The following is a 10,633-nucleotide window of genomic DNA, read 5'->3' as shown; positions in this document are numbered from 1 at the left end:
AGACAGTTGGAAGCCAGGACTTTAAAACCCATTTACTAACCTCCACCTCCTCTATTTGTGCTCTTTTCATCTCTTTTTGATGTTCTGGGAGATAGTGAATGTGTAATTCTACTAGTTAGATTCCTTCCTGGGAGCTGATCTGAGAAAGTAATCCCAACTAAATGTATTTGATAGTCAAGAGCTCCATTTATTTTCTCAGCACTTTAATACTTAAAAACAAAAAAAAACCCAAAAAAACAAAAACAAAAACAAACAAACAAACAAAAAAAAAAAACAAAAAAAAAAAAGAAAGAAAAAGAAATTGTTCTTTATTTTAAAAGAAGGCAAAAAGAAATATCATCAATGAACAAGCTATGCCAATTATATTTTAACATTTTTCAGAAGCAGGATCGAGGACATAAAAAAAAAAGATGCCAAATTAATCCCATGTGCTTTATGGAGACATACAGATGAAAGATATTTTTCAGCTTTGTGGTTTTGCTTTTCAACTGGTTAGACAACACAGTGAGTGCAAAAAATATAAATGTGAGCCTGCTAAAAGATGGTGCTGTACCTGACAGGCAGCTAACCACACAAAGCAAAGGTCACGAGGAATAATCAGACCTTCTGTTATCAGCAAAGCTACGTTTGATTTGGAAAATTGTCAACTCTGGCTTTAGCTCAGGCAAATGGAGCATCCACCTCTTTCTGCCTAGCAGAGAAAGGAAAAGCCAAAGATACTGTGGACCTGAACCACTTAAATGCATACCTAAAAAGGGTGTAACTGATGCTATGCTATGGAGCTAAAATAGTCAGAGCATATTTATATGCTTTTAAATATAGTTAGCAGTATTTCCCATTCCCTCCACGTGGAACTTGGAACATCTAGTTACAAAATTCACCCCCTCCATCCCTCCCGGTCTCTCCATAGCTGAAGAGATTAGAAAGTGCAGTCAAAGCAGGGGGCAGGGGAAGGAGAATGGCAAGAATCTTTATCCCTCCTCCCCAAACTCCACCAGGCAGTGTTTAATAAATTCAGATGGCCCAATTTCAGAAGCTAACAATGTCAGTTTAGCTAAACTTGCTAACAAGTCTTAGGACACTCAGTGGGCTTTTTTCCCTTTCTTTTTAGAGAATAGGGAAAAGGAATAAATTCTGGAATTACACCAAACTGACAGTATTTCTCCAGCAAATTTAGAAACACCACAGCAGTCCTGATTTTAAACATCCACAAAATCTACGTACTTTTTTCTTTAAAACTAGACTATACTTGCAGAAGCTTTGGACTCACTCCCACGAGTAATACCTGGTGTGCAAGTAAGTACTCGTCAGCCTGATGAAACTATTTAAGAATACAGAAATTTTCAGGACTGAGCCCTTGCCATGACTTTTGGGGAGTCACAAGCTGGGGCTGGTTCTCTTACATAACTCTGTGTATGTCCATACCGCACACTGCGATGTGGCAACTGCAGATATTAACAAAGCCCACGCTGGGTGTTGAAAGCAAATGAGTTACAATTATTAGGAGTTCCACAGAAACAATTTACTCTGCTAAAAAGGAAGACTGATGGTACTGTGCCTGGCCCGCTGAGTGTCTGAATTAGTTCTGCACCTCACCTTAGGTGCAGATATAATCTAGGAAGTGATTCTAAAATAGCACGTTCCTGGATGAGACGTAGTAAAATATTTCATCCAGTGATGTTTGGTGCATCTCTGACACATTTAATTAGAAGCCTAAGCAATCTAGACACTGAAATATAAACTTATGTTTCCTTAAAATCAGTGTTCCATAATTGTTTTTATTTTAAAAATTCAGGAATGTGATACACAATACAATTAGCTCCCCACCACTGCAGTGTTCACTTACATGAGATTCACTAGTTTCATGCTTTGTGGAAAAAAAAAATAAAATAAAGAGAGACTGTGCAGTGCTTTTGAATACTCTCAGTATTCTTAAACTGCGATCCTCAGAACAAATCAAGTCTGTATAACCCCAGACAGATCAAGTTAAAAAAAACCCGAGCTATTTCACAAGCTAGTGGGCTACAGTCAGGTCTCCTACAGCCAGAACGGAGAAATTGTGTTCCTGCAACTGCACAGCCACCACGCTGACCTCACTCTATGCTTTCAGGGAGTTTATCATCAAGGGCTAAGGAGACTAAAGGGCCCTGGTAACACTAGCCGGTGCTGCACGTGCAACAGGGCACATGACAGAGGCCACGCAACTGCCCCTCCTGCCCCATCATCATCACCATCATCACTGTCACCTCTCCATCCTGTCCTGATACTTAAAATAACGAGGGGGAGAGCTTTTTGTCTTTTTAGTTAGCCATTGCCTGCAATGGACACAGAAATAGAAAAATATGACTTCTGGCACAAAAAAAAAGAGAGATTAAATAGTTTAAAATGGAATTAGTGACTACAACTCCCTCTATTCAGATGCATTTACTGAGACTATTAACTAATGACGGTAACTTTTATGACTTACCAGTTGCCCTCTTTTTATAAGAGCAACAGGAAAGAAGTTAATCAGACTTCTCAGTGCTACCATGGTCAAATTTGTTGGTATTTTTTAAAATAAAGAACAGTAGTTCTATGGTGTGTTAGTGATACACGGCAGAACCTCAAAAATTCATACTAGCGATTGACACAAATTTTAAACTAGCGATGAAAATAATTAGTGAAAGTTTACCATAGAAAGCAAAGATACACATTTTAAAAAATAGTACTTTGTTCATTTCAAAATTTACTTGGTTAATACTCTGTAGTATAGTAGCAGTGGTAGCATACTCAGCAAATGTAGTCTCATACAAGATCTCATTTAACAGTCAACTCTAGATCATATACAGGTAACAGAAAAAAGAGCTAAGATACTTCAGAAAAAACAAAAACATACATAAATACTATATTAACACATTTAAGTTAGTTTATGAGACTATACAACAAGCATAAACACAGAAAAAGGTGAGCAATGCTGGTGGCTGCGAAGCACCAACATCCCAAGCCAGCACAAAGCCGAGCCCACCCATCCACAGCCCACAGCTTCCTGCAGATGCATCTGAGCAGCCAAGAAGTAAAACCCCAGGCAGTGCTGTGCTGCAACCCAGCAATGCAGCCTGTGAAGGGGTTCCCTGGAAGCAGAGCCAGCACCTCCAGCCTTCCCGTGCTTTGGCACACAGCGCTTGGCCAGAGCGTGGCACGAGACGGAGGGCTGGTGTTGGCTCTGCAGACTGCACAGGTAATGCACAGCACTGGTAATCCACCCATGGATAATCGAGAGTTGACTGCAATGCTCTGCTGAGAGCTTGGGTAAGACCACTGACACGACTCGGCCAATCCTGGTCCGATGAGCAGCAGGACTATTTTTTGTACTATTTAGGAGCAATTCTGATGCAAGACATAAATTAGAAATGCAAACTAGGGAGGTGTTCTGTATCTGGAGGCAAAGCTACATTCCCTTCACTAACAAAACATTCGTTTTAAAAAAATCTATATTTAAATACTGTTAAAAACCTGAAAACCACAGCATCAAAGAATTTCATAAGGCCAAAACTATCCTCAGTTCCCTCTGGTTGTGCCTTGGTATTGCAATACATTTGTAGAAGTAGTAAATGCCAGGTAATCTAGTATCTTATCCTCTTTCCAGTGACAGATCTCAGAGCTCTTCACACAATAGTTAAGCCTCACAACACCCCTGTGAGGTAGGTATTATCCCCATTTGAAGACAGGGAATCTGAGGCAAAGTGTTTATCTTGTCCAGAGTCATAGAGCAAAGAATGGAAGATCTGAGTTGTTTTCCAGTTTTTCACACAGGAGCAATCACAAGACATTAGTTCCCATACATAACATGAGAGTGGATCAAAAGGGCCAGGGTTTTAGATTAGATTTCTTGTATGTTTTATCTTTCAACTCTCATCTCATCTCTGCCAAATTCAGAGTCAACAGAGCAGTCTCTCCTTTCCTAAGGTGGAAGTTGGCAGCACACTGTAACAGCTTCTTTAGAGACAGTTGTCAATTAACTGAGTCAAGATTTCAAACCATAGATTCAGATACTAAGTGAAATTATGTGATACATAAGCATCTTGAAGTGTGAAATACAGTGATACCTGCACCACTTCCTCAAAAGTCAGTGGAGGGCTCCTGAGGACATGGTGGGAGACCAGGACTGAAGTCACTGCAAGTGTTTTACAGACACTCAGCTAGAAGCAAAATGCACCATTATTTTTGGGGAGCTGCTGTCTGTGCTTGAAAGCAGGAGTTATACTGTCAGTGCTTGGCAGACCTTTGCCAAGAGAGCACTTATTGGCAGAACTAATTATTTTATCTTAGTAAACTCAGCATCAGCTAAATATTTATTCATAGCACTGTTGAGTCAAGGGTTCTTTAAATCTCAAATACTTTCATGACCAGACACAACTTGGAAGTAAGGGAAAACAGCAGAAAATCCATAAAACATAGAAGTCTGTGTTACTTTATCAACCAGTCTCATGTCTGGATCACAGAGCAGTATACAGTAGCTTGAACTGCCATTCTGACAGAAAAAAAAAACCCCTTTCACATCTGTTGTTTTCAATTACCTAGCTACCTTACCAGAAGAAGAGGGGACAATTTCTGACAATCACATGATGTTGTCTTTAAAATATGCTGTGCAATAAATTCACTAGAAAAGCCTTCACAATTTTTATTATTACATAGCTTTAAGAAAAATATGTGAAACTGCAAAGAGGTTTCCAGTTTTTAGTAGTTATATCTTTAAAAATGTTCTATGAACTTTGGTTTTCTTAGGGCTTCTAAATAAACAATATATTAAGATATCTACAAATCAAATATTAAAGGAAAAAGTAGGTCCAAGACATCTGTAACACAAATTGAGTTCCTACATGCTTATCCCTCAAATACCTTTTCATTGGAAAAAAGTATCTTAATTTGAAGCACAGCAAAAAGTGTCTCTGCTGAAATGCTGAAACTGGTTTTCTGAAGTGTTACAGCATGGATGCACTTTCTGTCTGTCTCAGTCAAACAAAGTCAACACAAACGCATTGTATCATGACAGTGACATTATATTCTTTAAAACAAGCATTCTATATTTAGCAATATGACAAGAACATGGACTTCAGCAATTACACTATTTGGCAAAATTGCATCTCAAACGTCTGTCTCTTCCTCTTGCAACACAGCTGTTGACAAAGTCTCCACAACTCAGGTAGCACCCTTCAGGGAGTTACAAAGATGACTCAAACTGCTCATTTTGATCGGTGTTCGAAGCCTCCAGCTTCACTGAAGGGATGCTCTCCGACTTAGTCCTCCTCGTTTTCGGAAATTCAATGACAACTTCTGAACAAGAAATACTAAGCGACGAGGATTTTTCTGTCTTCTTTGCAGTACTATCTTCTCCTGCTCCGCAACACTGCTTCAAAGCACACTGAGTCCTGCAAGGAAACTCGCATTTCCCTCTCCCTGACTCAGAGCCAACGCTGGCAAACTCAGGCTGAATGGTAGTTGCATGAATCCCTTCGTCGTGAAAGATCTCTTTGATGCGCTTGGCCACCATCATGTATGTGGAAGGGTCAGGGCACTTGATGTGAGCAGTGCCAATGATCCTACTCCCTGCTAGCTGCCAAATGTGTAATTCATGGATTGCTTCGACTCCTTCGAGGGTACGTAACTTTGAGTTCAAAGAATGGACGTCTATTTGTTTGGGAACAGTCTGTAGCAGGATGAGGGCTGACTCCCTAAGTAACGGGTAGGTTGTGTAAAGGAGTATACAGACCATAATCAGACAGAGGACAGGATCTAAATATAGCAACCAGCAAGGACCAGCCACCGTAATGCTCTCTTGCTCTGACTTGTTAGCTCTGCCAAGTACTCGGGATAAAGTAGCATTTTCCATGCAATGATTATTGACACATGGATTAAAGCAAGGCCCATCTTCAGGGCATGGATTCCACAAGCCATAAAAGAGCAAGGCATTCACTACCACAATTACTGAACCTAAGGCATCTCCAAAAACATGCAGAAAAACTCCACGCATGTTAAGTTGTGCACTAGAGTCTTCTTCAACTTCCTCTTCATCCAGAGGATAATGGCCAGCATTCCCATTCACTTGCACGTCACTCATGTCATCTTTCATATCACCTGACAAGAAAACAATAAAACAATTAGGCATGAGATACAATACAACATGGTACTGTAATTCCTTATAAAATCATATCCAACTGTAAGCAGGGCACACTGAGTATGAAACTGAAAAGCAACTCAACCCACACACTTAGCAACATCTTCTCCGGCTGAGGAAAATTCAGTTTTCCCAATGAGTGATCTAAATAATCTAGAAGGCAACTGTTTCTACATGGAGATTAAAGATGTAGAGTGGCAAAGAATGAAGATGACCACATTTTAATTACTGCACTGAAAAACTACTTTCACCTTTCCAGCCGTATAACCATTTGCCTATTCCCTGCTTGTTTCCTAAACAAAAGGATATGTAAAAAAGCTGGTTTAAGTAGCTTAGTTAGGTACATTTGTTCCTTCTTTTGAAACACTGATAGACTGATCACATTGCTAAAATCCATCTTTAACCACAGGATTGCATTGCTATTTCCTATTAAAATCTGAAGCTAGAAGCTCAAAAGCTGTATGATACAGCTGTGTAGTAGGTTCTTTTCAGGTTTACCAATGCCTTTTCAAGAGGCTTCTGAATTCAAGGAAAAGGAAGTTCTTCCAAGATAGTGCATGGAGCTAGCAGGACCATGAGATACAATCAGCTGAAATTTTACATCTAAAACACAGAATTTACCAGCAGAATTGACTATAGGGCAGTGTAAATTATCATTGAAACTCTGAGGATATGAACTACTGTTATTTATATTTCAGAATAAATAAATAAATAGTAAAATTCTATTTTTTATGCAAGTGACATATAGCTGTTGAGTGACGTACAGCTTCTGATGTCCAAAGTCGTATGTCATGGACTGTTCATAAATGAACATTTTAGTGCCCTCCTTTGTTATAACTGTGTGCAATATTTATCACTCCAACACAGCTAACCAGCTACATGGGAATAAACACACACATCATTACAAAGAAGAATCCTTTCTGAAAGAAAACAATTTCCAATGTTCAAATTGGAGAGAACTGTACATGATTAACCTCCTGCTTTTCTTCAGAAGTTCTTCTTTGGCTATTTCCAGTGGTAAAGAAAAGCAACAGGCACTGGGCCTTGGCCCGACAAACTGAAACAAGGAGCTCTTACTGCTTCTGAGGTTATTGAGTTCAGAGCTTTGTAAACATTAACACGTTAACAAGACGTGCAGCTTCTGCTGTTCTGCCCTTGTGGCTGTGATTCTGCAATTGCAGAGTGCCCTCAAGTCCTCTCCTCTCTGAAGAGGGAGTGGGCTCCTACCAAAGCTGAGTTCCAAGCACCAGCTCATTACCTCATCCAGTACGCTTCTGCCCTGAAGCTCCAGCTACATTTTCCACACTACCCCTAGGAGTTATGGAACATGGGACCTGTAACTTTCCAGAGAAGTAAATACATTAGAGGGAAATATCTCAGGTTACAGAGTTCAGACCTCAAGGTCCACGATGAGAGCAAGGAAAGAGGAACGCTCTACTTTGTACAAGTACTTGGAATAATGGAGATCTGAAAAGTCAGTACAGCTATCTATACGAGTGGGTAACGGGACACATAGTTCCAGAAAACTCTTGAACTTTTTTTTAACGGCAAATGGTTAAAACATGTCCAATTGAAATATGTTCATTGAAATGTAACAAAAAACTGATTATTTTGCATAAAGTGCATCCATAGAAATGCCTGTGCAGGTCTAGCCCCTAAGGCTATGCCTACTTTTCACTTCCACCTTAGGAAATCAGGACTACCCCATTCTGTGATTTCCAGTGAAGGCACAGGATGACCTTTGCCATCATCTCTACATTTTATATCTTCTCCCAAGCCTCCAATCACCTCTACCTGCAACTTTTTTCATAGGCAAACTATGAGTAGGTCCATCCATTACATAATCATGACAGGGTAATGAAGGAAATATAAACTTATTTCAAAAGTTTCACTGTGACCAAAATTATGTCCTATTACCACCTAAACACCCACAACAAATTATTTGTTATTGCCAGAAGCACATCAATGAGACATTACAGACAAGTTAGCTCATAACAATATGCATTTTAATCCATGCTATAACTTTTTTCTCTAACTAGTCCAAAACTTGGCTAAAAGCACAACTTTTCACCACTAAAGTATAATTCCCAAGCCAAGATATGTTTGAGACTAAGGGTTACGAGAATTTTACATTGTTTGAAACTAATTATGAGGATACCTTTGCTGGAACTAAACCAACATTAAGAGCTTATTATGTGGTCAAGAAGATGGTATAGTGTATTCAGAAGAACTTTCCTATCCTCTTGAAAAACCTGTCTTTCCAAAGCCAACATGAAGTCAGAGAAACAGAAACTAAGTTTCTCAAATGTGTATTGGAACCTCTGATCACAGAAAACCTGAAACTGTAGCAAAGTTCACTCCAATCAATTAAAGCTCCCTTTAAGCTACAACAATGGTCTGCTGATGTCACCCTGAAACTGAAGGAGAGAAATTGGTTCCAAAGCCTGAAGTCCATTCCTGCTGGCGACGAGGATGCCCTAGGAACAGAGAAGTGGCAATCACACACACCTTTCACTCGCCAGCACACAATACTTGGCTTCGACCAAGCAGCTTCAAAATCAACTATCCAGGCTTCTGGATCCACTAAAAAATAACCCTAGAAATTCCTACCCATGAAACTGTTTAACCACAGTTGGAAAGGGAAGATTTTAAACGTATGCCTGTGTGCAGGTCAGTGGGAATACACATGCTTTAGAAAGCTAAACAAAAATTATTCCAAGACACCACACATGTGCCCTGACACCAGCATGCTACACATTCCGGCTTCCACAGTTCTGACTGGCAATTTCCAATACTTCTTCCTATTAATACGGATGCTATGAAGAAGCACAACGTTATTGCAGTGGAATACACTTATGTATGTTTGGTATAGATGGAGAGTAGCTTCCCAGGTAGCCGGTAACTGACCCAAAGGAGCAATCCAGCTGCTGGGACCGAGGCACTGAGCTCCATTTGATGTGTAGCCAGTTCGGATGGCATTAAGAGAGCGTCTTGTGACAGCTCGTCTCACTAGACAAGAAACGCTTGTCATGTGCCTTCCCTTGCAGAACCAACTTTTTTTCCCAGGGCAAACTGCTTTATCCTAAGACTCTTTTACACTCTGACCCGTCTGCAAGACAAACATACAGCTTAGAGCATCCGAAGGAAAGACGTGAGGAAGAGATGCGACAGCCATGTGCCCCAAGAGCTGCTAAGAAAGTTTCTCGCCTTTTTCCCAGGAGTGGGGACAGATGGTCCTCAAAGAGTCCTGACAGAGCAGGCACCAGGTGGGACCAGGACGGCCACCGCCCTACTCGGGGAAAGGACCCTTCCCGCTTTTCCACGCGTGGATGGGGCAGCGGCGCTTCCCCGCGGGGCTTACCCAGCTTCTCCTGGCTGACTCCGTTGGAGCTGCTGGAGTTCTCCACCAAGGTGCTGGTCTCGTCTCGGTTCAGCGCAGCCTCCCCGTCCGCGGGCGGCTGCTCGGGCTTGGGGCCGCCGCGGGGGTGCTGCTGCCGGCCGCCGTGCGAGTGCCCGTGGCCGTGGGCGTGCCCGTGGCCCCCGACGCCGTGGTGGTTGAAGAGGCAGAGCCCCAGCAGGTTGATGATGAGCCCCGCCACCCCCACGGCGATGACCACCAGCGGCTGCTGGATCTCGTGGGGCTCCGTGAAGCGCTCGATGGCCTCCAGCAGGATGGTGAAGCAGAGGGCGGTGAGGAACACGGCGTTGACGAGGGCGCCCATCACCTCGGCCCGCACCCACCCGAACGTGTTCTTCTTAGTGGCGCGGGTGCGCTGGGCGAAGCGCACGGCCACCAGCGCCACGACCAAGGCCATCACGTCGGAAAGCATGTGGAAGGAGTCGGAGAGCATGGCCAGCGACGACGTGACGCGGCTCACCGCCACCTCCACCACGAAGAACAGGAAGGTGAGCGCCAGCATGCACAGCAGCCGCGCCCGCCGGTTCTGCCAGCACCGCGGCCCGCCCGGACCGTGCGCCGCCATCCCCCCGCACATCGCGGCTGCCCCGGCGGGGGCGCGAGGAGCGCGGCGGGCGGTCGGAGCCCCGAGCGCTCGGGCGGCCGCTCCGCTCCGCTCCCCCCGCGCCGCCGCCGCCGCCGCTCCCTCCGCAGGCGCCGGGCGAGCAAACTTTGCACCCGAGCCCCCTCACTCTTTTCACACGGAACCCGAGCGCCGCCTCGGCCACGCCCCCGCCCGAGCCCCATTGGCCGGCGCGCCCCGCCCGCCCGGCCGTGCCCTCCCGCCCCCGCGCCCGGCGCCGCTCGCCATTGGCCCGCGCGCCCTCGCGACAGCGGGGCCCCGCCCCCTGCCCGGTAACGCCCAGCGAGCCGCGGCCTCCCCGTTCCGCCCGCCCGCGCCTGAAACGGGGAGTGGGCGGGGCCACGCGTGACGCTCCGGAGAACGACGGATCCCCATTGGCTCACGCCGCCGGCTTTCCCCTCCTGCCCCGCCCCCGCAGGCCCCGCCCGCGGCGAGCGGG

At 44.1% G+C, this 10,633-nt stretch overlaps 1 protein-coding gene across 1 annotated transcript; it reads right to left on the bottom strand.

Moving 5' to 3' along the window:
- Window positions 1-291: 291 nt before the first annotated feature.
- On the bottom strand, window positions 292-10,295 carry SLC30A1 (solute carrier family 30 member 1). The gene is made up of 2 exons (XM_041476928.1): window positions 9,516-10,295; window positions 292-6,114 (listed from the first exon to the last, which is right to left on the bottom strand). Exons 1-2 carry the CDS (start codon window positions 10,147-10,149, stop codon window positions 5,201-5,203), a joined length of 1,548 nt encoding a protein of 515 aa, XP_041332862.1. The 5' UTR covers window positions 10,150-10,295; the 3' UTR covers window positions 292-5,200.
- Window positions 10,296-10,633: the final 338 nt, after the last annotated feature.

Source organism: Pyrgilauda ruficollis, unplaced genomic scaffold (assembly GCF_017590135.1).
Source record: "Pyrgilauda ruficollis isolate IOZ18807 unplaced genomic scaffold, ASM1759013v1 scaffold4, whole genome shotgun sequence".
In the NCBI taxonomy this organism is placed as follows: domain Eukaryota; kingdom Metazoa; phylum Chordata; class Aves; order Passeriformes; family Passeridae; genus Pyrgilauda; species Pyrgilauda ruficollis.
Note: the sequence above shows the minus strand (reverse complement) of the source record. Positions and strands in the feature narration are given on the sequence as shown.